This window comes from Pistacia vera, unplaced genomic scaffold (assembly GCF_008641045.1).
Source record: "Pistacia vera cultivar Batoury unplaced genomic scaffold, PisVer_v2 Contig140, whole genome shotgun sequence".
NCBI classification, from domain to species: domain Eukaryota; kingdom Viridiplantae; phylum Streptophyta; class Magnoliopsida; order Sapindales; family Anacardiaceae; genus Pistacia; species Pistacia vera.
The window spans coordinates 1584781-1612676 of record NW_022195467.1 but is presented as its reverse complement, the minus strand read 5'-3'; the positions used below and the strand labels follow the sequence as shown (position 1 = coordinate 1612676).

Here is a 27896-nt window from a genome sequence, read left to right as displayed (position 1 = left end):
AATAGTTTTATTTATTAGAGATTCATGTCAAAATTTTCAAGCCCACATTTGCATGTCCCATGTTCACTCATATAATAACACTACCACCAAACAAAAACCAAAATAAACCAAGCTTTTTTTTTTTTCTTTTTTTTTTAATTTAATTTAATTTATTTTCCCCTCTCCTAACACCACCACCATTATCATCATCATCATCATCATCATCAACATCATCATCTCAATTCTCATCTCATCTACACACAAGCCTAAGAAAGAGAGGAACTTTTATTTACTCACAAGAACTCAACCCAAAAAATCAAACCTTTTCTTTGTTTAACTTTGTCTTTAGATTTTTTACATTAGATATTAGATTAGATTAGATTAGATAATAGATACAACACCGCACAACAACAAAAACAACCACATCAACAACAACAACACATTGATACATTTCTTCATTCCAGACACAACATAACTCTAAGCCAATAGTTTTGTTTTTTTCTGACCCAGATCATTTTATGGTCTTGTTTTCGAGATAAATGATGTCTAGCCCAAGATAAAGGAAAGTGAAATATCAAGTTTGGAATGCTGTAAGTGAAGAAGAAGATCTAAGCACGATCGGTGGAGTTTTTTGTTTTGATCGTTTCTGGGGATCGATCTGTGAGTATTTTTTTATTTTTTTGTTTTGGTTTCTGGGTTTGTTTTTCTGAAGATTGTTTTTAACTTTAAGTTTATTTGTTTGATGATCGGTTTTTTTTTTTTCATTTTCTTTGCGTTTGGATGATCGGATAAGAGATTGTTTGGTTACTGATGGTTTAATCTGATTTGTAGCTTGAAAGTTTTGAAAATTTTTAAACTTTTTTGAAAAAGATTTTTTCTTTTTTTGAAAAATATTAAATTTAAGCATCTTCGATGTTGTTTTATTGGTAGTTTGCCTTGTTTTTCTATTTTTGTTTTTCTAATTTGGATACTAATTTGTGTATTAATATATGTGTATGTGTATATAAACATAGATGTTTGTAAATATGTGTTGTTTGGTTGAAAAGTTTTCATTTTGTGAAGGAGGAATAAAGTGATATGTCAATAATGGAATGTACAATGGTTGAGATTATTGCATATACTTTGCTACATTCACTTGGGAAGTACTGGTCTTTATCAAAAAATGGAATTTGTGAGGTTTATTTGTTAAAAACAGCATGTTTTATCTCTGGGTACTTCTTTTTAAGTACGCAACTTTTCTATATGCTAGCAACTGAGTGAATCTTCTAAGCTTTTTGATTCCCTTTTTGAAAATTTATGCACTGACTTTGTTACTTTTGTTGCCATTTGAAGTTTTATTTTGTAGTGATAACATAGGTTGAATAATGTGGTTTATGAGTGTAAGGGGGTCTGGGGATTTTGCTTAAAAGGGTTTCTCTATGAATGGTAAGTTCAGTTTTCGGGTAATGACGTACATTTATTGTGCAATGTTGATTATGAGCATATAGTTATGTTTCAAAAGATCATTTTATTTTTTGTTTGTTTGGAAGGGTTTCTATCTGTATTGATGATCACTCTTATGCTTTTAACATGTATTTGTTTCCTATTTTGTTAAAAAGGTTTTTTTTTTTTGGAATGACAGAGTATGTGAAGGAATATATACAGGGAACTGAGCGGATGTGATTTGCATGGGTTGACGATGCCAGAGTTGAGAAGTGGAGCCCGCAGATCAAAACGCCTTGATGATCTTCAGCCTCCTCCACAGCCAGCTGATCAAGTGAATAATTGGTTATTGCCTGCTCAGAACAGGACAAGAAGGAGAGTTGGTGGCGGTAGAGGAAGGGGTAATGCTGCTGCTGTAGCAAAACCAGGAATACCTGCGAGGCCTACAGCTGCTGGTAGAGGCAGGGGCATTAGGTTGATTGATCTAGACCCAGAACCTTGTGAGGTTCTTCCTGAGGCTGCAGCTTTGCGGGCTGCTGAACCCGCATATAATCCGGTGGAGGTGGTCGCAGATAAAGATATTGCAATGGAAGGTGGGAGTGCAGAAAAGATAATGGGAGTTGAAGAAGAAGCAAGCACAACTCCTGTTCCTGAGAGGGTACTGTGCATTTGCTTATTTCTCTTCCGGGGTTGTTTATATATTGGAAAGAGTTATGCATGGATTGCAGTTGATGTGGAGCCAGTCACTTTAATCACTAACAAAACCGTTACTGCTGTTCTATCCTTTGACCGTTATTTTTAAGAAAAATGATAATTTGTCTACGTCAAGATTTGGCTTCCGTTTATGTCAATGGTCTATTTTGTTTGAACGTTAATGAATGTGGGCTGAGCATGTCATTTTACATATAATTTTCTTTATTGGGATTATTACCACTTAAAATGTGTATGCTTAGCTAGTTGTTCAACGTTAGGAATCTCTTGACGGAATTAATGAAGATGTATTTAAATGTTGAGTGCAGGTACAAGTGGGTAATTCTCCTGTATATAAGACTGAGAGGAAGTTAGGTAAGGGTGGTTTTGGCCAAGTTTTTGTTGGCAGAAGGGTACATGGTGGCAGCGATAGGACCGGTCCTGATGCAATTGAGGTTTGATTGAAGATTCTGTGCTCATTTGGATATTAATTACCAAACACTTTCAAACATGTCACCTAAGGATTTTTTTATTACAGGTGGCCTTGAAGTTCGAGCACCGAAATAGTAAAGGTTGCAATTATGGGCCTCCTTATGAGTGGCAGGTGTACAAGTAAGGACTGTCTTTAATGTGTGGATTTGCTACTGAGATTTTATTTGTTTGAAGCTTCAAATTTTTTGAATTTATTATCTGATTCTGTGCTATCCCTCTCTCTCCCTCACCCTCTCCCTTTTTATTCTTTTTCTTATTTGGAATTTGGAAGTACTTTGAATGGATGCTATGGGATTCCTTGGGTACATTACAAGGGTCGGCAAGGAGATTTTTACATCCTGGTGAGGCTTGATTCGGGCTCCTTACACTCATATTTCAATACCTACTTGTATTCTAAAGGGAATGAGATAAATGTTTCAGGTCATGGACATGCTGGGGCCCAGTCTATGGGATGTTTGGAATTCTCTAGGACAATCGTAAGAAATACTTTCTCACTTTCTCTCTCTGCAAACAACAACCATGCAAATATTAATCCGTATCATGCATGCTCCCATGCTAGTTTTTAGCGTTTTAATTTGTTAGTACCTGTCACAGGATGCCACCGAATATGGTAGCCTGCATTGCTGTGGAGGCTATATCCATTCTTGAAAAGCTTCACATGAAGGGGTATATTTGACATATTTCATTCTTTATCTTTTATATATTACATTCATGCTCTTGTTAATGCTTCTGATATGGTTACAATATTTTACTTTGCTCAAACTAGGTTTGTTCATGGAGATGTGAAGCCAGAAAACTTTTTACTTGGTCAGCCTGGAACGGCTGATGATAAGAAGCTATACCTTATTGATCTTGGTTTGGGTATGCTATTCTCCATATGTTTTCCATTCCTTTTATTGAACGTTCCTCTTGAAGATAACCATAAGCATGTAATTGATGTCACAATTTTGTATGTTTTGTTGGAAGATTGCAATTTGAAATTTCTTTTCTTCCATGTAGTTTTTACTCTTTGGTGTAATTGCCATTCCTTTCGGTATTAATATCTGTTTCTGTTATCATTTTTCTTGTTTCAGCATCTAGATGGAAGGATGCATCATCCGGTCTACATGTGGATTATGATCAAAGGCCTGATGTGTTCAGGTGTGTGGATTTTTTTTTTTTTGTTTTTAATGTTTCCCTTTTCAAGCTAAATCTTTGTGGTCTGAAATACCTTTCTTATTATTTTTATATTTTTCTTTTGGCAGGGGAACAATAAGGTATGCAAGTGTACATGCCCATCTAGGTCGAACTGGAAGTCGAAGGGATGATCTTGAGTCATTGGCATATACATTGATATTTCTTTTAAAGGGGAGGTTACCATGGCAGGGTTATCAGGTGAGTTTGTACTATTCTGTTAATTTGTTAATCTCAAGCTTTTTTTTTTATTTTTTTTTTTTATAAACTTTTTTTGTTTGTTTTGAAATACACAGGGGGATAACAAAAGTTTCCTTGTCTGCAAGAAAAAGATGGCCACTTCTCCAGAGCTGATGTGTTGCTTTTGTCCTCCCCCGTTCAAACAGTTTCTTGAAGCTGTTACAAATATGAAGTTTGATGAGGAGCCCAACTATGCGAAGTTGATATCTTTTTTCGATAGTTTGATTGAACCATGTACATCAGCAAGGCCAATCAGAATTGATGGAGCGCTTAAGGTGACAATTATTTTTCCAACTTTCCACCTCTGCGTCCTGTTTTTGAAGTTGTATAGAATGCTCGCAGTTGTTAACTTTTCATGTTTTCGTTTGCATAATTAGGTTGGGCAGAAGCGTAGCAGATTGCTTATAAATCTGGAAGAGGACGAGCAACCTAAGAAAAAAGTACGATTAGGTAGCCCTGCTACCCAGTGGATTTCAGTTTACAATGCACGTCGTCCTATGAAGCAGAGGTGAATTTCCCATTCTCGTATAATTTAACATTAGTTTTTTTAACTCCTGCTTGTATTATGGGCACTATCATATTTTATATTTTCCTTTGTTTGTTCATGGAGCATTATAACTTTTGTATTTGAGATGGTCCTTCACTCACAGTGGATGTGTGTGACAAATCTTATTGCATGGCAGTCCATAGATATCCTGCCAAAAATCTATAGTATATTGATTCATATCTGAGGAGATTATTGTGAATATTTTGTTGCATCTTATATGTATATATTTGTTGTGAGCCAATTTCAGCAAGTAGTGGTTGCCTCATTTTTGCACCTCACAGGAAAAGACTCTGCCAATGCATTTTGCCTTGTTATTTTTTCCAAGATCGTCCTTTTAAAAACGTAAAGTGATATATGACAGTATATTGGAGTCTTGTGTATTTAATGGTGAATATATCTACTCACTGTGGGAAGTATCATTTTCATCTTTAAAGCTGAAGTTTTGTGACTGAATCTAGTTTTAAGGACCAACCTACACGTGACTATACTGTTGAGGTGATAATGAGACTAATTTGCTATGTACCAGAGCCTTGAGAGTGTTTGTAAAATACCTTGGTGAATTATACAAATATGAAAATAGAAGGTAGTATTAGGTTAATCCAGGGGCTATCTATCTTCAGCGGGGATGTTTGCGGAACCTGAATACAGACCATGGTGTTTATTGTCTCAAATAGAATGTCTGATTTCATCATGTTATTTTTAACATGGTGTGGACCTTGTATAAGGAAGTTGTCCTATACATTTTAACATGAAGTTATTAAAATTATGACTGAGGATCCTGGGTCTTCCATGTTCGAATTTTTGATATATGCTTTATATGGGAATGACATCAACCTGATTGTAACACTTGGTAACTTGGATTTAATGGTTTACATCTCAAGATATGGTTTTGGATCACACGATGGTTTTATCGAAGTCATCTTAGTTTGTTTCTTTAGTTGCTGACAGATACATGAATTATGACATGTAAAATATAATGTGTTTTTTTTTTTTTTTCCTTCTGTTTACACCTAAGTGATCCTTTTTACTTGTAGATATCACTATAATGTGACAGACTCGAGGCTGCGTCAGCACGTAGACAAGGGAAATGAAGATGGATTATATATTAGCTGTGTAGCCTCCTCAGCTAATCTCTGGGCCCTAATAATGGATGCGGGAACTGGTTTCAGTCACCAGGTTTATGAATTGTCAGCTGTTTTTCTTCACAAGGTTAGTATTAAAAACCATTAATTGCTGTTATCTTCTATAAGGTATTTATTTATGACTTGAAATATTGACAATCTATATCATTGGTTGGATTCTCATCAGGATTGGATTATGGAACAGTGGGAAAAAAATTACTATATCAGTTCCATCGCTGGTTCAACTAACGGAAGTTCTTTGGTTGTTATGTCCAAAGGTTGGCAACAATCTACTCTGAATTATATGCTTTGTGTGGATGTCTCTGCATGTGTTATGTTTATCAATTCATCTTTTTTATATTTTCATATCTTGTCTGTGTAGGTTTTTTCCTTTTTTTCTTTTCATATTTATTTTATTATTAAATAATGACATTAGGAAAACTTGAAAAAAGTTTTCCTTGAAGGAACTAGCCATGGTAATGTGCCAAGGTCCTCTTTGGCTTTTAGATTGGGCTGCAGACTTGCTCAATCAGCCCACCTTTTGTTGCTAACCACTAGTGCTTGAATTCCTAATGGATATAATTTTATCGATTGTTACGTTTATAATAATAATTTAGGTTATTGTTTCTGTCAGGATGAAATACATACTCATACAATACACATGCTTTTAGTTATATGTATTGGGTTAATATTATTGTTACTATAATAATCGTTATGTTGGGAGATACTAGATGAAATGGAATGAACCATTCCCAAAGTTGATAATGAACTCTTTAAAATTGTTAGGAACTCCGTACACCCAGCAGTCATACAAAGTGAGTGAATCTTTTCCTTTTAAGTGGATTAATAAGAAATGGAAAGAAGGTTTTCACGTCACATCCATGACCACTGCTGGAAGCCGCTGGGGAGTGGTAATGTCTCGGAACTCTGGATTCTCTGAACAGGTATAAGCTCCAGTTGACTTTTGCATGTCTACTTTTTCTGNATTAAATAATGACATTAGGAAAACTTGAAAAAAGTTTTCCTTGAAGGAACTAGCCATGGTAATGTGCCAAGGCCCTCTTTGGCTTTTTGATTGGGCTGCAGACTTGCTCAATCAGCCCACCTTTTGTTGCTAACCACTAGTGCTTGAATTCCAAATGGATATAATTTTATTGATTTTTACGTTTATAATAATAATTTAGGTTATTGTTTCTGTCAGGATGAAATACATACTCATACAATACACATGCTTTTAGTTATATGTATTGGGTTAATATTATTGTTACTATAATAATCGTTATGTTGGGAGATACTAGATGAAATGGAATGAACCATTCCCAAAGTTGATAATGAACTCTTTAAAATTGTTAGGAACTCCGTACACCCAGCAGTCATACAAAGTGAGTGAATCTTTTCCTTTTAAGTGGATTAATAAGAAATGGAAAGAAGGTTTTCACGTCACATCCATGACCACTGCTGGAAGCCGCTGGGGAGTGGTAATGTCTCGGAACTCTGGATTCTCTGAACAGGTATAAGCTCCAGTTGACTTTTGCATGTCTACTTTTTCTGCATTTGGCAAAATATGCACGCACACCTTTTCTTTTTCCCCTACCATGGAGTAGCTGATATTCCTCCTGTTCTATTTGATATTACTTATACAAGGTGGTGGAACTGGACTTTTTGTACCCGAGTGAAGGAATACATCGGCGATGGGAAAATGGTTTCAGGATCACATCTATGGCTGCCACTGCTGACCAAGCAGCCTTCATACTAAGTGTACCAAGACGAAAAATGGTGGATGAAACTCAAGAAACTCTGCGTACCTCCGCCTTCCCAAGCACCCATGTAAAGGTAGGTATCCATTTAAATGCCATTACCAAGATCTCATTTTCTTTTCTGAAATAGAAAGTTTCATTTTGCTTTATGCTATTATGTTTTGCAGGAAAAATGGTCCAAGAATCTTTACATTGCATCAATTTGTTATGGACGGACCGTATGCTAATTTGTGGAGTGTATATTGTGGTATATCTCCAAAATTTAGAGAGTTTAAATTTTGAAAGCTGAGGGTAATTTCATATTTAATTGCGGAATGGGTGGGTTAGCTTTCTCCTGCAAGTTAAAAAGGAAATTCAGGATTCTCATATAGAATCCGCAAATTTGAATGTAAAAAAGCAAAAGAAAAACAGAAAGAAAGAAAGAATCAATAGAAATGAGAGTTGGAAAGCGTATGCCCTGAACCAAATGAGCTTAGTGGGCAACAGTTTGTTTGAAAATCATACATATGTGATAGTAACCTGGCCAGTGCAGCCAATTTGTTCTCTTAAAGTGTTGTTGTGCTTTATATTATCCCAAATGGGGAACAAGTAAATTGCACAATAGTTTAACATCTGTTGCACCACAGAAAGTAAAGATGCACATTTGCACATACATTGAGTTTGAGCTTTTTGTATTGTGTATTTCTTTTTTGTTATATCAGTGAAGCTATCGCCGTTGCCGACCCTTTAAGCCTGATCAGATGTTCACCGGAAATTCAAGTTTCAGGCTGCAGGAACTTTAGTAGCATTGAACAAGTAGTATCTTTTAGAATGAACTGGATGGTTTGGCTTTTTTTAGGTTCATGAAGATTGATAATTTACTTGTATGATTCATTCAGAACTGCCAATATTAAAAAGGATCTTGATCATGCCAACCTCCATTGTTTCAATGGTCATAGAATAATTTGCCAAAATTGCTGGAAGCAGGAAAAAGATGTTTTCCCAATTAGCTTGTTAATAACCGTCAAGGGTTGCTTGTTGGGCTCACCACTGAGAGAGAGCACATGATATCATACTAAATAATTTAAGTAACATAATAATGTGGGAGGATTTTGGGTTTTTTGGATGTTATGAGAGGTAACATACAAAGTATATTTCACTTATGATACACAAGGAAAAAGGAAAAAATATTCCTGTGTACAATATTATGTTGGAATACAATCAGTTATTGAGAAAATAATTGTACTCTCTTGCATTGTTTTAAATCCTGACCTGTTGTGAGACCTGACAAGGTGATCGTTTAACCGGTTGGACTTGGACTGGTGACATTATCAACAAAAATGTTTAAAAAAAAATTATAATCAGCCTCTTAAGTTTTAGTATATTAATAAGTCCCTAAAACTTTAATTTATTTTAAAAATACCCAAAGAATCAGTCACTAAAGTTTTGAAATATTGCAAAAATACCCTTAAAAAATTACAAATTAGTTTCTACAAATTTGAAATATAAAAGAAACATCCCTGAATCGGATCGGAGAGGCTATCAGGTCACGATCAGACCGATTGGTTTGGTTTGGGTTTTAAAGCAGAGCTCTCTTGCCCTAATGTGATGTTTTTACGTTTGCCAGATGTATTATAGAAGAATGTACAAAAGACTTTTTCTATTTAATAAGATTTCATTTATCATTGTATTAAAGTAGGATGCACAAAAGATTTTTTCTATTTAATAAGATTACTGTGGTAATTTGTTGACATAAAAGAAGAATCTAATACTTTCAGTTATATGGTTTAAGACTTTTTTTTTTTAATGATCGGAGATATTTAAGCCAATTTATGTGCATGTCAATTAATCTTTCAGAACCCTAAAACTACCGACAAGATAAGAGCTCTGGTGACTTATCTTATTGCACTTGATAAAATTAATACATATTTTGACCCTGTGAAGTCTTCTCTCATCCATTTGATCAATTCAAAGATTCCGGGCAAAGGCAATTTCCTTGAAAATGTAGTCAAATTCAGCTGTGGTCATCTCCCATCCCATTAAATCTGGAATTTCCCTCGACAATGACCATTTTTTAAGTACTTGATTGTCTTGTCAAGCCATTGACTGAAACCGAATAAAGGACAAGAAATTAAATTAGCTTAGGTGTTGATTTTCATTATTAAAATAGATTGATCTTTGAATTTACATCAAATTCAGTCGTGAACAAATGATACAGAGCCACAGATGTTCATGTCTCTATATTTAAACTTGAACTTGAAAATGGATGGAAATTTCCCCGAGAAAAAAAAAAAAAATGACAATTACTCATTCAGCTCTAGGAAACAAGATGAAAACATCCTGAATAAACAAAGAAATATTGTAATTTCCTTTGTCTTTCCCTCCTACATTTTAAATTCTCATCAAGTTTAATCCTTCAGGTTGACCCCTCTTATCTACTGAAGCTACTACTTAAACAAGTACAGTTCAGGCATTGAAATTCTCAGAATACAAGGCAATGGCCAACTTAAGCCTACTTTTTGCAACACTCTTGATTTTAGATATCTTGCACAACTCTTGTCTGTGTTGCCCCCAAGATCAGAAAGCAGCTCTCCTGGAGTTCAAGAGGTTGGTAGTTGGAGACTTGGGTAATACTTCTGTGGAGATGTCACTTGGAGGCTTAGAGACATGGAATTCTAGTACAGATTGTTGTCAATGGAATCGAGTACGATGCCATTCTCGTTCATCATCACAGGAAGTTACTGGTCTTGATCTTTATTCTCTTTTGGCTTCAGTGGCGTTGAAAACCAGTTTCAGTTCCAGTGTTTTGACACCATTGTTTCGTATAAGAACTCTCATGTTGCTTGATATATCTGCCAATTCTGTACAAGGTGAAATTCCAGGAACTGGTTTTTCTAATTTATCCAACCTGGTGTATCTTGACATGTGGCAGAATAGCTTCAATGGTTCCATTCCTCCTCAGTTATTACATCTGAGGCATCTAGAGTACCTTGATCTTAGTAATAATTTGATCGAGGGGACAATAAGTAACGATGTCGTTGGCCTTAAGAGTTTGAAGCAGTTGATCTTAGATGAAAATTTTATCCGTGGAGAGATTCCTGCAGGGATTGGAAACCTCACAGAGCTGCATAAACTGTCACTTCGTGGGAACAAGTTCTCAGGATGGATACCATCGTCAGTGTTGCAACTGAGGGAGCTAGAAATACTGGACCTGGAGAACAATGCACTGTCTGGAGAGATTCCAAATGATATTGGAACATTGGTGAATATTTCAACTCTGAAATTAAACAAGAATTCATTGACTGGTGAAATTCCACTATCATTTCAAAACATGACCAAGTTAGAAGCACTTCACTTGGATAACAATCTTCTCTCTGGTGAGATACCGACATGGCTTTTCGATCTTCAGGAGATGAAGGATTTGCACCTTGGAGGAAACAGACTTACATGGAACAACAATGTCACTCTGGTTCCAAAGTGTATGCTACTTGAGTTATCATTGAGATCCTGCAATCTCAGTGGGCAAATTCCTATCTGGCTTTCCAATCAGACTGCGCTTACATTCTTGGACCTGAGTGAGAATGAACTTGAAGGAGCTTTCCCTCAATGGCTGGCTGAGCTAAATGTTGGAACTCTTATTTTATCAGATAACAGATTGATTGGTTCTGTGCCTCCTAGTTTGTTCCAATCTCGAAACTTATCAGTCCTTGCTTTATCGAGGAACAACTTTTCCGGGGAATTGCCAGAAACTATTGGTGAGACCACTTCAATCATGATACTTATGTTGTCTAGTAACAATTTTTCTGGGACAGTGCCAAAATCCATCTCAAATATTTACCGATTGTTGTTGCTGGACTTGTCGAAAAACAGCTTTTTTGGTGAGTTTCCGGTATTTGGTCCCATGGCATTACTTGCTTACATTGATATATCTTCCAATAGATTCTCTGGTCAGGTTCCATCAACTTTTGGTCTGTACACAATGATGCTCTCACTGAGCGAAAATGAATTCTCCGGAAAGTTACCTCAAAATCTAAGTGAACTAAGCCAGCTTGAACACCTTGATCTTCATGACAACAATATCACAGGAGAATTTCCACCATTTCTCTCACAGCTATCCTCTCTTCAAGTACTTAATCTCCGGAACAATTCCCTGGAAGATTCAGTCTCTGATGATCTATCAACCCTCAGCAGTCTCCGAATCCTAGATCTCTCCAACAATAAACTTACAGGAAAAATCTCTCCAACCCTTGGAAATCTCCTTGGAATGATAGATACTCCTGATACCCTATCAAAACTTCCTGAAATATTCGCCTTTCCGGTTGAAATCAACGACTTGGTAGTAAACTGGAAGAGGTCAAAACAAGGCCTCTCTAGCAACAACCTGGAGCTCTATTCTTTTTTCGACCTGTCAATGAACGGATTATCTGGTGAAATACCATCATCCTTAGGCAGTCTTAAAGGGCTAAAACTCCTCAACCTCTCCTACAATGAACTCCAGGGCAAAATCCCCTCAACCTTGGGCGACTTGGCAAGTTTAGAGACCTTGGATTTGTCACATAACAGCCTTTCTGGTGAAATACCAAAAACTTTTTCCAGGCTCCAGGAACTGAACACCTTAGACTTGAGTAACAACAAGCTGTCAGGAAAAATTCCCGAGGGCCCTCAAATGAACACACTGGTTGAACAAAACATTTATGCAAACAACAGTGGATTGTGTGGCGTGCAAATCCAGGTGATCTGTCCTGAAGATTTGCAGCCACCTGATGAATCCCAGGAGAGTAAGAGCAATGAAACAAGATGGTTTTCATGGATGGCTGCTGGGATAGGCTACCCAGTTGGGTTCCTCTGGGCAATTATTATTATGTATGTTGTTGGTTATTTCAATGTTGCTAATCGGTTTCATCATAGACTAAGACTGTGCTTTGGAAATTGTAATCTGTAATGTCTTGTATGTGATTTTGAAGTTCAATAATTGAAAGAAGTGTTGGGAAAATTATATTATTAAGATTAAATTTTGCCAACTGCAACATGGGTTGGGTTGGGCAACTTTGTATGTATCCTTCATCCCAAATAATATGTCATCATATGTGATATTGACATATAATATATAATTTAAGTGATAATACATTGAATTATATGACAATATTACATGGTGACACCTTATTGAGGATGTGAAATTTAGAATAAATATTTGGAATGAGTTGTATTATTCACTCATCTTTATTAATCCAATGAGGGGTGGGTGTGTCTCGGTACCCGCCCAAATTCAAAGGAACTGAAACTAGAATCGGCTGGTTCCTTGGATTTGGAACCGGAACCAGAACCAACCAATTCCAATTCCTAGAAGCCAAGAACCAGAACCTTAAACATAGGTTCTGGTTTCGGGTACTTGGGTTAATTTCAATTACCCATACTTTTAAAAAATATGACAAATAATCCCTCTCAAAATTATAATACACCCCCAATAGTTTACAAAAATTATAATTCAGTCTTGGTTCTTACCTTGATCTCGAATCTGGTTCTAGTTCCCAATTCTTGCAGGAGTAGAATCGAAGCTAGAATCGGAATCGAACGATTCCTGATTTCTAGAACCGAAATCTTAGGTATCCATCGGTTTTGATTTTGACCGATTCTTTTGCACACCTCTAAATCCAATGATGTTAACAGCTAAGCCATAAGTTAGCAGTTATTTTTCTAAGCAATGAATGACTCACCAAAATTTAACTCAAAATTGTAAGTGAGATTATGACTATTCTATTTCGCAATAAGTAATAATACAGATACAAAGTTGTTTGTATCCCGACCCATGTGACAGTTAAGTTGGCAAATTGATTTACTTGTCTAATCATTTTTTTACCAAATCAATTATCACATGTATTGGGATACAAATTTAGGATTCTACTTAGGATCTGAAATTTGAGATAAGTACCAAAAAAACAATATTAAAAAAAGAATGTCTCAAAGTTCAGTAAAAAATTCAATCTCAACTTTAATAAGTTATTATAAAAGGTGGCATTGTATGCATTTTTTTATTTTTTATGACCTCGAGTGTTTGGGCCAACTTGCACACACCTGATCATTTGAACTCGAGAAACTATGTTAGATCTTAATATTGCTATTTTACCATAAAAGAGACTCGAACTTAGAAAACCATATTAGGTTCAACTTTCCTTTTTTATCATTAAGTCACTTAGCGATAGCGTTATATGCATTATAGAAATATTTTTTACACATGTTATTATTATTATCGGAAAAGAGACAGCCACCGAAAGTTATACACTAAATTCATATACCGAATGATGTGACAGAATTCTGACTGTCGATTAATATTAAGTTAATATTAATCGACGATCATGATTTTGTTACGTCATTCGAGACATGAATTCGGTACTCTACTTCAATGACTGTAATATTATTATATTATTATTATGTTTGATGAGGTTGTGCTTGTGCAAGAAAAACACCTGAAAAATGTAAGAGCCCAAAACATATTCAGTAATTTTAACATTTTTTAATTAAAAAATTTTGTTTGTATAATCATCGGAACGGGGAGAAATATTTATGAAGGGTAGGGAAGGAAAATTAATTTCTTCTACTTCTACTATAATTTAAAAAAAAAAAAAATTAACAAAAAAAATTAACAAAGTATATATAAAAAAGTACAGGGACAATACTGTCAATTAGTCACCAATGAGCCACTTCAAAACCCTAAACTAAAACCCTAAATTAAAACCCCTTTAACACACACAGCAAGCCAGACAGACAGCCATTGACGTCTCTTCTCTTCAAATCAACGAAAACCCACAACAACCATGAGACCCCCGAGAGGTGGAGGCAGTTTTAGAGGCGGAAGGGACGGTGGCCGTTTTGGTGGCGGCGGAAGGGGCGGTGGCCGTTTTGGTGGCGGAAGGGGCGGTGGCCGTTTTGGTGGTGGGTTCCGTGACGAAGGACCTCCTGCTGAAGTTGTTGGTTTGTGTTCGTTCTTTCTTCTATTTTATTTTCTGTTTGGTTGATGAGAAAACAGAAGAAAAGTTTGCTTTTTTGTGTGTTTTTTTTAGTGTCTTTGTGATTTTGTTTAAGGATAGTGATCATAGAAAACAATGAGTGGTCCATTGAGCTAAACTAAATAAAAAATGGTTAGAAAGGTAATGGCAATTTACGGGGAGTCCGGTAATGCTACCTGAACAATCTCTTATGGAAATTTGTTACTTAAAACCATCCAACAAATGTAGTTATTCACTTGGAAGAAACGTTCTTGTTTTAAAAATGGTGAAAGGTGATGCAATTTCTTCTTGGAAGAGTTCTGAAATTAATTTATAAAATGCTGAAGCAGTGGCATTCTGTGACTGGTGCATTTTAGTCCCCAGCAATGAAATAACTTTGTGCATGTATGTAATTTACTGGAGCCCTTTTTTTATATGCAGAGGTAGCTACTTTTCTTCACGCATGTGAAGGTGATGCAGTTACGAGACTCACGAATGAGAAAATACCATTCTTTAATGCTCCAATCTATTTGCAAAACAAAACTCAGATAGGAAAAGTTGATGAAATTTTTGGTCCGATCAATGAATCTGTGAGTACTCTTGTCTTAATGTTCAAGTTTGTTTTAGTAGCTGTTTATCTTTGGTTTTTGAGTTTTGATGTGGTTTCCTCTACTTTAATTGCAGTATTTTTCAATCAAAATGATGGAAGGCATTATTGCAACTTCATATAACCCGGGAGATAAGTTCTTCATTGACCCGGGCAAGCTTTTGCCCCTTGCAAGATTTCTTTCACAACCAAAGTATGTTTTCTTCTTCATCGTTCTGCACAAATGTTTTTTTGACTTGGTTGAGTTAGGAAACCGCTATACTGTTGTACATCTCTTGTGTGATATAAATTCTGAAGTGTTGCATATTGTGTGTAAGGATGTAGTTATTTGTTGGAAATTAGACTACTTTATCAGGGGATAACATTTACTTCCCTGGAAAAATAATATTTTCTTTTCCTAAAGAAAGGAATTAAAACTGATATGGGAATGTACATAGTTCTTGATATTTTATTTTTGACTTGCTGGAATTATAGTGAAATGTTGGCCTTTTACATGTTTCTATTGCGAAGATCACGGCTGCACAACACATGCTTTCTTGTGGTACTTCTAATACCATTCGTACAATTTTAGGAACTTAATACTCTTGATTGTTTGAACTTTGTTTTTGCTTGATTTCTATCAACTGCCTCACAATGATTAGTAGCCCGAGGTAGTTTCTACACATTATTCATGAGTTATCTTGTTCAAGTTTTGTTAACTCTTTTCAAAAATGTCTCTGTCCCCGTTTTATCATATAATATGGTCCATGAGTAGAGTTCAATCAAGTTTATTTTCATATCAAATAATGTTGGCATGTTACTAATGTTGCAGGGGACAGCCTCAAGCTGCTGGAAGAGGTGGCCGTGGGGGAGGCAGAGGTGGCTTTAGAGGTGGCTTTAGAGGTGGTGCTCGTGGAAGGGGTGCTCCAAGAGGGGGCAGAGGTGGACCACCCAGAGGTGGTGGTCGTGGTGGTGGCTTTAGGGGCAGAGGAAGGTTTTAGAACATTGTGTAGTGCTACTAGTGCTTTTGTACCTTTGTGTTTTCATCTTAAGTTGGAATGGGCTTACAACAATCAAAATCTGAATTGTGATTTGAGTATTGACTGCTGGTTGTTAATGACCAATTTTTGTTTCATATTTATATTATTCTCATCCATATCGTGTTCATGAACTTGGTGAACTGAGTTGGTCTGCAATTGACTTAAGCAAGAAACTATGTAAGTCGATTGAAATACAGATAGGGATTTAGAATCGTGCTAGTGGTAGTGGCAATATCTTCAAATCCTTCTTGCCGCAATTACCAGTCAATTTGTCCCAAGTGATAATCGGATAACAGTTTACTGGTATCATTTATTTCCCAGGAAATTCAATGATTTAATGCTGGATGCCCTTTTCTGAATAATTTCAAGTTTAATTAAGTTGAGGCTCCTTACCAAGTTGATTATTACATTTTAGAAACTGCAAATCGACTAACTAAATTGGTAGGGTAAGAAGTAAGAAATTCTGTCATGAATCAAATAGCTATAACGTGTTTTAGAACAACTCTCGGGAATAAATAAACTGATTCGTTCTGGCCTCTGGGCTGTGGACGGGAGTATCTTTTATTCTGTTTTTATATGGTTCTATTCTTGTTGAAAACTTCAAAAGATATTATTCATGTGCATACAAACCATTAAGAACTTTCATTCCATCTTTGATTGAATATTGTTTCCATCAGGCTGGACAAACCATAAAATTACAGAACTAGTAAAACTCGCGATGTAATCGACTCTAGGGAAGACATGATAGCAAAACCTTGGTCAAGAGAACCAAGAATAAAACCTCTTATTCAAAGCCTCAAATCTTTATTCAAACTAACTTTTTTTCTTTCTTTCTCAAGCTTCCCAACCCCTAAGAACAGTGGCTCGCGCAACACGGTTAACTCCAAGGGTGAAGGCTCCCATACGTAGATCACAATTGTGGGTTTGGCACATCTCCTTCACATCTTTGAACCCTTTTGTCATGTAAGTCTTTAGCTCATGGTTTACTTTCTCCTCCTCCCACATGAAGCCTTGGATGTTCTGCATTGCACAAAACCCGAAAATATATATCATTCCCTTTTGCACCAAGCTGACATATAGCTTTAAGATTGGTCGGGAGTGTTCACAAGTAAAAAATAAGATGCAAATGACTTCACAAAAACCAAGTTCTGGGTATATGTGTTTCCCATTTTAGATAAGGGAGACCTGATAACTATGCATACATCAAATAATATGTGACAAGGTTTAGAAAAGTTCGCAAAACACGATTTTCATACCTGCACCCACTCGAAGTAACTAACTGTAACTCCTCCAGAGTTTGCATATATGTCTGGAAGTATAACTACACCTTTCTTTGATAAGATCTGCAGAAGAGCAAAATAATCATGGTATCAGATTCCTAGTCATGCAAAGTTCCTTCAAACTTCAAGCAAGCATTCATGACTAACCTCATCAGCCTCTGGATCAGTTGGATGGTTAGCAGCTTCAACAATAAATTTGGCTTTAATGTCATTTGCATTTTCCCTTTAATCAGACCCAAAAACAGGTTTTAGATATAATTCATTTGGCTAACAGAAAAACGATTAAGAACTACTCATTTAAAGGTACCCTCAATAGTAGTGAGCTAATTGAAGAGTCACAGTTCCTTTTTTTTTTTTTTTGGGTGCCAGTCCAATATTTCAGTAGTGTTGGCATTTTTGAGAAGAAAAGATCCCTCTTTTCTAATTTCTTTCCAGTTAAAGCTAAGGAAAATCTATGATAATGATCAATATGAAGAAAGAACTTCTGTTGAGGAAAACAAACCTATTAATAACACCACCAAGGGCTGCTGGGATGAGAATGTCACAATCCTCAACCAATATTGAGTTAGGATCTATCGGATCTCCGCCATGGAATCCTTTGACACCACGGTGTTCCTTGGCATGCTTGAGTAGGCTTGGAATGTCGATACCATTGGTGTTCTTGATGGCTCCAGTGACATCACTTACCGCAACAATCTTTCCACCTTTTTCAGTGATTAGCTGAGCAGCCCAGGAACCCACATTTCCAAAACCCTGAGATGAAATATTTTCATAAATACGAGACTTTGAGCATGATGAAAATGAGCAATAAAAAAAATTTGAATTTTCCCCTATTTAAAGATGCACCTGTATAGCAAATCGTTGTCCAGAAATGGTCTTCCCATGCTCATTAAGCAGTGCCTCTGTAGCGAAGAGCACTCCTCGTCCTGTTGCTGCATCTCTGCCTAGAGATCCACCAAGATCCTAATTTGGAAAATATTGCAATATTCAAATTATGGAAAAAAATGAGTTAAATCATACTGATTTTACAATATCATCAATCAGAAAACAAGGTGAAACTTAACCATAAAAAAATCAACAATAGTCTATTTCCTTCCATTCGAAAATATTATGACAGAAAAATCATGTTTGCAGTGTATTTGTTATTTCTTAAAAAGTATCAAAAAGTAATATATAACAAGCAAGTTTCAATAACCACCTACCAATCAGAAGAAACATTTAAAACGGACAGTGCAGGTAAATAGCCTAAAATAAACTGACAACCATACTTGTGGTGCAGGGTTTTGTCTTCAATATATACAGTACTTACAATAGGTTTTCCAGTCACAACTGCAGGAGAATAGCCATGAAATTTAGAATATTCATCCAGTATCCACGCCATAGTCTGTTTAACCACATAAGAAGCAAGTTTAAGTGATAATATCTGGACTCAATCCACCTTCAACCCAAAATAGCAAACATTTCATTTCATCTTTCATGCATAGCATAAAGAATTAAACCATGTACCCATTTTCATGCCATAAGGAATCTCATACCTGAGGACCTGTTCCCATATCAGGAGCTGGAACATCTGCGTGAATTCCAATGAGATCATGAATCTTTTGGGTGAAAACCCTGGTGAGTCGTTCTAACTCAGATACACTCAAGTCGCCAGGACTACATCCTATCCCACCTTTCGCACCACCATATGGGATATTTGCTACTGCTGTCTTCCATGTCATGAGTTGTGCTAAAGCATTCACCTCATCTGGGTCAACCTACATTATCCACAAAATCATAAGAACTGGAATTGTTAATTTGTAGGCTAAAGTTAACAGAATCTTGATTAACAATTTATTCAACCTTTCTAGATTTCTTGTTTTCTTTCTATAGAGGTTTTCCATTAGAATTATAAATAAGAGAAATTTTACGAATTGACTATGACACCAGCAATATGTCAAATATGCTATTTAAGGCTTGACTTGTGTTTAAAAGGATTCCAAACACAAGAATGAAACAAACCTCTGGATGATATCTTATTCCTCCCTTCATGGGTCCTCTAGCGTTGTCATGTTGAATCCTGAACCCAACAAAAGAAGCCAATGTGCCATCGTCTTTGGGTATGGTACACTCAACCTGCAAAATAATAAAAAGAGATCTTCAGAGGAGCAGAGTAGGCTAAAAGCACAAGACAAACTATCAATGAGACAACCATTGCTCGCAGAGCAAAGCCTGATGGATTCATTTGGAGTGCCTCGTAATATGGTGTGTGCAGTGACAAAAACCAGCATAGGCTGTAATCTGAATCTGCATCACAGGATTAATTACTTTGATCTCTCTGAAAGGAATGAGCAAACTTCTCTCAAGCTTAGAGTCTAACCCCAGCAGCCTTGCAGCCAGCTTAAAGTTTCTGTTGGTTGCTACTAACGCATTCATGATTGCTCTTAGCACTCCCTGAAAATCTGAACAAAAAATCCCAGACTTTTTGTTAATGTATCCAAGATGATGAAGATGAATCAATTTATACCATTTTCCTACTACTTAGTCAACATTCTTAGGAAAAGATAAAATTATATATGAGAAAGGCAAGAAGACAGTCTCATATAATGTTGCTGTAATGTTATAGCAGAATATTATCACATGTTATATATATACAAATAGATCATATGCAAATTTCAAAGCAAGGAGTTATTTGTTTAAACCAAACCCTCCACAGTTCTATGCAATGTCAGCAATTATGCAAGTTTTATCCACAAACTCATGTCCCACATTAGGAACTAACTTATGAATAATTTATTAGCATGCGAATTGCTTAATATTTTAATGAACACTTGTATTTTACAATGTATTAACAATTAACCATTCAGGCTTAGCTGTCCACTCCAGCTTCGGTTCTCCACACCACATGATTAACCCTAAATTAAGCAAGACTTGTAGAGTCAATTTGAAGCAACCCCTTCAATTTCTGATACTATAGGCCACTGTTCTCCATTAATACTTCTTTTATCTAATTAACAAAAATCTGAATCCACTAATTCAGTCAGCTTTTCTTTCAGTTTTTATACTTGCTTATATTGTTTTATTGACTAGTGCATGAAATTTTTGAAAATCGATGCTCTTAAACCAAGTTTAATAAATCTATGCAAAGCTTAAGCTACCAGTCATTTAAATCTAATCACCTTTATCATTAACCTAATTTGGTTAGATCTTCACCATACCAAACTTACCCAGATCCAACCAGCAACCATTATAATCTTGATTTCCTAAAAAGGTAACATGTGCATGATGTTCCTTTCACTTATCTTAAGCTAGGCAGTAATCATGGACTAAAATTTGTACAGTAAGGTTTTAAGCTTAACAATTGCATTCGGCAACTCCATGTTGTTATTATTAAATAAATTGAGAAACATGGGCTACATGACTCATTCTTGACTATATCAGGATAGGGAATTGCGGCACGCCTGAAATGTGACTAAATCAAGTTTTGACTTGACCTCAAGGCTGATAATACCTTCCAGGGGGCCTGAACATCATATTTTAAAAGTTTAAGTGGTGGCCTAAGATCAACTAATCCAGTAATCTGACCTGTATTTGAGTCCTGATTTCATAAGATGATAACTGTTATGTGGCGAGACGGCTGAGGGATAAGATGAAGAACTAAAGAAAGCACAATATTTTCTAGCTGGTTGACCAAGCTATAAGTCATAAATACCAGTAGAATAAACAAAATCATCAATTTGTGTAGTCTCTGGTGAGGTCTAATTTCAATAAATGCAACTAATTTACAATGCTGAACACTTCCTGGAAAAAGGTTATGCGTTTAGAGCCCATTTATTATACCATCAGGCAAAGCAACAGCAATAGCAAGGAACCTTCAAAGAGAATCCTAATCTCAAAGAGATCTGCTTAACATTATAACATTCTTGAAAATTACTGAGCACATAATTAAGATATAAACTTCTTACTTTTAAGTAAAGAGCTGTTATGTGAGTGCGTGCCATCACAGATAACTCCATTTTAGGGGTACACACAAATTCACACACACTAACAGCCAAAAACAAAAAAGGAGGAACTGTTGGCAGTGGCAAGTGATAACAAAAGCATAGCTAATGGACAAAAAAAAAAAAAAGTTAAAAAGTAAAAAAGGAAAAAAATAAACATTCACTGGGGAACAAAGCCTTTAAAATATGTTCCTGGATCATTAGCAGCAACAATGGCCTTAAAACTAGTGGCCTTCTTCTGCAACAAGCTCAAAGAAGGTGAAATTGTGATACATATCAAACAATATAAACCAGAAATATCTCCAAAAAGAATAAAAATGTTGAGAGAAGTAGCTTTCAGAAGTCTCACCTAATATCAAAGAAGGTAACTTGAGCCCAAAACCAGAACTTGAACTTGATTACAGCTGCAAGCAAGGGCTGTAACTGAACCAAAGTTTAACTTGGAATTGACACATAAATAGCAAAAATAACCACAGAAATCGAATCCAATTCCTAAGAATCCACCACCCCACAACCCAAAAAAAAAAAAAAAAATCCCTCAGATCTTTGTGCAAGTAAACTCTAAAAGACTCTGCATAAGTAATAAACAGACCACCTGCACATCAACATCAAATAAGAATATATGCTCGCCCACCAGACAGCATATAAAAGAAAGCTCATGAATGAGAAGAGAGAGAGAAGAAGAGCATAATCAGACGTGGTACGCAGAACGTTAGTGACACAAATTGGTTTACTGAAACGTGAATCCTACACAAAACCCATTTGCAAACTAACCCGTCACGCCTTAAAAAACTAATCTTTTTAGTTTCAGAGGTAAAATGCAAATGCAAATGCAAAGTATTCAATGGTTTAATTTTGGTGCTATGAATTAGGTCTACTTATAATGGGATTTTTGAGTGTGATTGATGAATTCAAAGGCGTTAATGGGATTAAACATGAACATCACTTTGTTTAGGATCAAGACAAGTTAATGATCAAACTCAATCACCTTTTGTGTTGTTGTTCCAGGCCACTGGGATGCTGTCTTGTCCGGTCTTTACAGTTGGGTGAAACTGTAACTGCTCAATCATTTATCATGCTTGTACGAAATTAAATTAAATCAAATCCCTTTTCTCAAATTTATGAATTTTTTCAAACCCCTTTCAGTTTTTGAACAACCTTAAAAGACAGTATCTTTGTGCTTCAACACCAAGGATCTTAGCTCTTGCCTCTCGAACAAACCTACCTAATTCTACGTGGTTGAGTGATTCGAAAAAGACTCTTGAGTGTATTACTTAAGAGATTTTAAGTTCGAGTCCATTTTTAATTACTAATAGTGTAACCACTAGAGTTATTATTCAACCGATAGTTCTAAGGTTTCGAGAGATTAGTTAATGTACGCGTAAATTGGTCCGAATACCTTAGGTGGTTAAAAAATAAAATAATAATAATAAAACACCAAGGATTTCCCTTTACAAGGTCTTGTTAGGCTTGTAATAATCATTCTACAACTGGGTTTACAGCATTTTTCTCCTCAAGATTTGGAAAAAGTAACAAAATCCACCCAAAAAAATTGATATTTTACCATAATATTGTTTGACTTTGCCTAGTTATATGTCTTTTCGATTTTCATTTCTTCAATTTTTATTTCAACGATGTGTATATATATATTAATTATTATTTAATTTTATATGATTTATATTTTTGGTATTATAATTCGTATTTTATTTTATTTTATCTAGGAATGGTAATTCGCCAACCTTTTGATACAACTCGCACGCTTTCAACCGTGTGTCTCTCTATCCATCAAGTCACAAGTGGGTGTTTTATATTATTAATATTATCGTTTAGATTACGTTTAAAAAAAAAAAAAAAAAAAAACACAAATTGCATGTGTATTAATAAACGGACAATTTTTCTCAACAACTTTTAATTTTTCAATATTAAAAATTAAAAATTAAAAAGCTACATGTGCTTTTTCATTTACTTTCTATAAATATAAACTGGATCTCATGCATGCATCAAAGCCCATATGATATAAATTAAATTATTTGAGATCTTAAAATAAATAAATGTATACAATTAATTTAGTTAAATAAAGGATGATTCTTCTTGTTTTAAAACCTTGCGACATTCTTGTGGACGTAATTAATGTGATGTCATGATCAACTTAGAGGCCACTGTCCAATAATTAAATCAAAAGAATTATAAGGAAGGTTCTCTAATGGTGACATAATTTTATAGTTAATATAATATATATATTCTTATAATATGATAAAAGATAATAAATTCCACATTATCTAAATATTTTTAGCTTCTTCTTCGTATTGTTCGTCCCCTTATTATTAATATCATGCTTTTTAATTTAATAATTATTATTAAGGACAATTTATTAAAATGATATACTCTTTTTTTAACAACCCTTTATTTCATAAATTATAATTTCATCATAAGTAATGTTAGGTCTACAATCTAATGTCACAACCTCTAACGTGATAACTTACAATTTGTCAGCTCTTAAATGGATCCCGCCTTGGTAAGAAATTTCATCATGTCAAAAATGTAAAATCATTGATTCTTGGTAAGAAAAAAAAAATTCACTAGGAGAAATCGAATAATGAGGTTACCTTGATATTGTATTATAATTATCATAGTACACATTGATGTATTATAACAATTACATCCCACGTTGCTAACGAATGAGAGTTCTCTTTAATACCAGTTGCAACTATTTAGGCTTAACTAGATATATGTTGTTCATTTTTTTGGTCCAATATGCACGAATCTACCTTCAAACTTCACACAACTAATAGTCGCAAAGATCTAAGACAATGTGGGATTTGATAATATCTCTCAAAATAGATATCAACATAATAGTATTTCACTGTGTTTTAAAACTCAACCCGTGGTGAAACCCGGTAAAGTGGCTAGGTTGAGCAATTGAGTGGTTGGACCGGTTTGATTGATAGGTCAAACCAGTGATGTCAGCATGTCCAAAGATTTGAAATCCAGCAAAAACACTAATAAAAATTACACATAAGCCCCTATAAGTTTGAAAACCTATAAAAACACTTCAAATTACACCACCAACATCGAAAACCCATGCCAAATAGGGCTTATTTTCGGCGTCAGCAACACATCCCATCACCACGAAAACTATCCTCGTAGCCTCCTGACCAAAACCCATCTCACCCCACCCCCGTTTGCCTCGCCAATCGCTGGCAACAATCTATCGTTGCCACCAATCTATTTTTGTGATTTTCGGTCGTTTCACTCATCAGAAATCACCTCCATCGCCACCTTTCGACTCATCAGCCCTTCATCTTCAAAACCCTTAACATCCCAACCATCAGTTGTTTGTTAATCATCGTCCTAATCGCTAGGGTTTTGCCATGAACAATCAAAATTGGTAATGAGCCCGATGAAGGCCCTGAGTCCCAGTTCAACTGATCGAGCTAGACTGGGTTTTAAAACATAGGTATTTCATACGATAAGATGAAGTTTCAAAATCTTACACTAAAATTCAAACCCATATGAACAACAATTATTAATTGTTGAGGAAGAGCCAAATATACCCCACCATTGATATGGTTAATTATTATTGCCTTACACACACACTCAATTTCAAATGATTTCACCATTTTGATTGTGGGAAACAAGGAAGGGTGGAGAAAACATTAATTATTATATCCAAGAAAAGCCAAAGCAAATTCTAGTGTCATTTTCATTTTGATAATTTGCATCTCCTTGTTGGACCATTTTAGTGTTGTTTAATTCCTTAAATAAATTGGGAGCATGAATTATTGTGGTCCAAATTGATGATCTAAGAAGGTTTAATAATTCATGGTGTTTCTATTTCATACATAAAGTTGTTTATATAGTCAATAAGTTAGGCTTTGCTTTCTTTCTTTCTTTGTCCTTTTACTTTTTTTTCCTTCCACTTTAGGTAAATATATAAATGCCTACGGTAACATCAGAAGACGATAATAAACTGTAAACTAATGTCATATGACGAGATTTACATTAAAATAAAAAATTAAAAAAAAAACCTAAATATCTACAATAATAATAATATCTCTTTCATTCTCACACGTTTAATTAAAATTTTATTACGTGATAAATATGAGTATCTATCATATAATAATTTATGATATGTAGAATTACGGTCATTGTTACAAGTTAATTTTTTTTTTTATATTTGTATAAAACCAAATTAAAAATTTTAAAAAAGAAAAACCCTTTGAATTGCAGTTGTCAAGCACATGTAAAAAGTGGGATTTTAGGTTAAAACTTTGGGATTTTGGATTTTATTGTTGAAATAGAGAGAAATAGAAAGAAGCCAATAGAGAATGAGGGTCAAAAAGAATGGATTCCATTGAGCCAATCCCTAGAGGTATTGTTTGGGTTGAAAGTGAATAAAAAGATTGAAAAATTAATATAAGAAAAAGTGTTTTTTATGCACCAATAGCAACTGTAGCTTCTTGATTACATGCAATTATTTGCAGCTTTAGCTTATCAATATTTTATCTCCAATAATCTTAAAGTTGCAATGATATGAATGCAACTTTTCATTGTAATTAATATTGTTTTGAATATGTAATATTTTTGTTAAATAAATTTATAAAAAAAAAAAAAGATTTACATTCTTAATTTTGACAAACATTTACCTAATCGATTAACTGAGAGGATTTTTATTGTTTACATACCAGAATGACCATCATTTTCATATTGTCCTAGTTTTAAAAGCTCAGATTTTATCCCTTAATTTTCTATTTTGTTGATGCAGAAATTTGTATCAACTAAAGATACGTGATTGACAGTGTTAGAATCACGTAAGATGAGTGTGTGATCCTGATGGATCAATGAAACAATACGCTCTCCTCGGGTCATAGCTTGTCATTGGCACACTGTTGTAGCTCGTCTGCAACTCATGACGACAAGAGAAGCTCGTCTCTAAGAGCTCAGGAGCATCCGATCGTACCTCAATATGTGAGATCCACCTGCTCAGCATCAACATTTAGACTACACATCACCAGCTCAGGTAGAAAAGCTCGTAGTTTTTGAAACCCAAATTGATATCCAAAAACTGGGGGTAGTTGTTGTGCGGGAAATCTGGAGCTGATCAAATCCCCTTTTGGCATGCAAATATCTTGCGATGTGGATCCCATAATCAAGGCCAAAGATCATGCAACTCCTCGTTTAATCGAATTTGAGTTTATCTTCAACTTAACCATGTATTTGACACTATATAAACCTAGTTATAATCTGTTTCTAGGGATGAAAAATCAGCAACAGAAAGCAAATTGCAAACTCTTTATAAATCGAATTATTTTTCAACGCACTCTATAACATAACAGTGGACGTAGGCCTTGCATTACGAGCAGCCGAACCACTTTAAAAAGTCTCTTGTTTCTTTGTTCTTTTGTATTAATCGTTGCATAATTATCATTATATTGTTTCATTACTGATTTATCGGGATCACGCACACATCTTACATGGTTTTAATGTTGTTAATCACGTATATTTGGTTGGTGCAAATTTATGCATCAACATATTTCTTTTTAATGTTTGTTACCAAGTAATTTAAACTGCTTGACTTGGATAACAGACCTAAACCCATAAGTAAGTATAATTAACTCGGAAATAATATTTATTGAAATATTATAATAAACCCAATTTATTTTGCTAAGAAAAATGAAAGTTGATGTGATGTTTTAGTTTCCATCAATTGGGTCTAGATAATATTCCCTATTCCATTCTTCATAGAGAATAAAGTGAGATCTTTCTTTTTCTTTGTCAACTATAATCCAAAAAACAAAATGAAATTTAATGGATAACTTTCAGACCCACAACAGAAAAAAAAAAAAAAAAAAACAACTATAATCCAAAAAACAAAATGAAATTTAATGGATAACTTTCAAACCCACCACATAAAAAAAAAAGGCTTTAAATAACCACCAAATGGTAGCCGAGTGGTCAATTAGGACTTTTGAGTGTATTACTCAAGAGATCCTGAGTTCGATTTACCTAGACTAATAAGAGTGACCATTAGAGCTCTTATCCGACCGGTAGTTCTAAAGCCTCTGATGATTAGTTGAGGTACGCACAAGCTAACCCAAACACTCCAATCATGAAAAAAAAAAAAAGCAAAAACCCATAAAAAAACAAAAACCAAAAAGAAAAAAATAAGGCTTTAATTTTAGGCAATTGGGCCAAGATGTTTGTAACAAGAGAAACAGAACAAAAAGTGAGTGCCACTAAGAGCAAAATGTTGATGGAATTCCCTATAAGAATCTTTAAAAAATTCCACCACCTTTATTGAGTGAGGATTTTTCTATATTAGATTAGATTCCTTCTTATTATATTGGAGAAGCGCTTGGATTCCTTCTTGTATTGGAAAAGCACCTAGATTCCATTTCTTTTGAGAAGCACCACCACCACTGGAAAAGTCCATGCCAATTCCAAGATTATTAGGCTTTTTCGGCATTATGTATATGTCGTTATATATGTCGTTAATGAATAAGAGTTTAAGCCAGTTTATAAGTCTCAAAGTCTCTCGACTTACAAGATACGTTTTGAATGAAGAATGGTCGTATAAAGTTTGAAAGCAAATTTGTGTAGACATGAGATCAAAACAGGCAATACCTT

The 27896-nt window shown here is 35.0% G+C and overlaps 4 protein-coding genes across 5 annotated transcripts; 3 read left to right on the top strand and 1 right to left on the bottom strand.

The window, feature by feature from the left end:
• The first annotated feature begins 209 nt into the window (after positions 1–209).
• Positions 210–7971, top strand: LOC116123115 (casein kinase 1-like protein HD16). The gene is made up of 17 exons (XM_031408911.1): positions 210–639; positions 1601–2059; positions 2421–2546; positions 2630–2703; positions 2855–2924; positions 3004–3059; positions 3178–3249; positions 3350–3444; positions 3657–3723; positions 3828–3957; positions 4053–4271; positions 4374–4504; positions 5578–5752; positions 5852–5942; positions 6451–6608; positions 7309–7497; positions 7589–7971. Exons 2-17 carry the CDS (start codon positions 1658–1660, stop codon positions 7646–7648), a joined length of 2115 nt encoding a protein of 704 aa, XP_031264771.1. The 5' UTR covers positions 210–639; positions 1601–1657; the 3' UTR covers positions 7649–7971.
• Positions 7972–9804: 1833 nt separating this feature from the next.
• LOC116123150 (receptor-like protein 46) lies at positions 9805–12400 on the top strand. Its single transcript, XM_031408956.1, has one exon. It carries the CDS (start codon positions 9898–9900, stop codon positions 12340–12342), a length of 2445 nt encoding a protein of 814 aa, XP_031264816.1. The 5' UTR covers positions 9805–9897; the 3' UTR covers positions 12343–12400.
• A 1812-nt stretch (positions 12401–14212) lies between these two features.
• LOC116123089 (putative H/ACA ribonucleoprotein complex subunit 1-like protein 1) lies at positions 14213–16140 on the top strand. Its single transcript, XM_031408876.1, has 4 exons — positions 14213–14369; positions 14825–14973; positions 15068–15183; positions 15802–16140. The coding sequence occupies exons 1-4, from the start codon at positions 14213–14215 to the stop codon at positions 15968–15970; spliced, it is 591 nt and encodes a 196-aa protein (XP_031264736.1). The 3' UTR covers positions 15971–16140.
• A 488-nt stretch (positions 16141–16628) lies between these two features.
• Positions 16629–22124, bottom strand: LOC116123088 (glutamate dehydrogenase 1). Of its 2 annotated transcripts, XM_031408875.1 has the most exons (10): positions 21619–22124; positions 19597–19730; positions 19291–19404; positions 18825–19046; positions 18599–18673; positions 18136–18252; positions 17792–18042; positions 17437–17512; positions 17266–17352; positions 16629–17029 (listed from the first exon to the last, which is right to left on the bottom strand). In XM_031408875.1, the coding sequence occupies exons 2-10, from the start codon at positions 19702–19704 to the stop codon at positions 16844–16846; spliced, it is 1236 nt and encodes a 411-aa protein (XP_031264735.1). In that variant the 5' UTR covers positions 19705–19730; positions 21619–22124; the 3' UTR covers positions 16629–16843. The 2 variants fall into 2 exon arrangements, with proteins under 2 accessions (XP_031264735.1, XP_031264734.1); XM_031408874.1 differs by lacking the exon at positions 21619–22124 and having other exon boundaries at positions 19597–19892.
• Positions 22125–27896: the final 5772 nt, after the last annotated feature.

Excerpts from the sequence above, each read along its gene's own strand:
- LOC116123115 (XM_031408911.1), top strand. The coding sequence starts at position 1,658 with ATGCCAGAGTTGAGAAGTGGAGCCCGCAGATCAAAACGCCTTGATGAT. Across the intron at positions 5,753-5,851 it reads CAGCTGTTTTTCTTCACAAG|GATTGGATTATGGAACAGTG; the intron begins GTTAGTATTAAA and ends GATTCTCATCAG. Across the intron at positions 5,943-6,450 it reads TTTGGTTGTTATGTCCAAAG|GAACTCCGTACACCCAGCAG; the intron begins GTTGGCAACAAT and ends TAAAATTGTTAG.
- LOC116123150 (XM_031408956.1), top strand. The coding sequence starts at position 9,898 with ATGGCCAACTTAAGCCTACTTTTTGCAACACTCTTGATTTTAGATATC.
- LOC116123089 (XM_031408876.1), top strand. The coding sequence starts at position 14,213 with ATGAGACCCCCGAGAGGTGGAGGCAGTTTTAGAGGCGGAAGGGACGGT. Across the intron at positions 14,370-14,824 it reads ACCTCCTGCTGAAGTTGTTG|AGGTAGCTACTTTTCTTCAC; the intron begins GTTTGTGTTCGT and ends TTTTATATGCAG. Across the intron at positions 14,974-15,067 it reads TTGGTCCGATCAATGAATCT|TATTTTTCAATCAAAATGAT; the intron begins GTGAGTACTCTT and ends CTTTAATTGCAG.
- LOC116123088 (XM_031408875.1), bottom strand. The coding sequence starts at position 19,704 with ATGAATGCGTTAGTAGCAACCAACAGAAACTTTAAGCTGGCTGCAAGG. Across the intron at positions 19,047-19,290 it reads GAATAAGATATCATCCAGAG|GTTGACCCAGATGAGGTGAA; the intron begins GTTTGTTTCATT and ends TGGATAATGTAG. Across the intron at positions 18,674-18,824 it reads ATATGGGAACAGGTCCTCAG|ACTATGGCGTGGATACTGGA; the intron begins GTATGAGATTCC and ends GTGGTTAAACAG.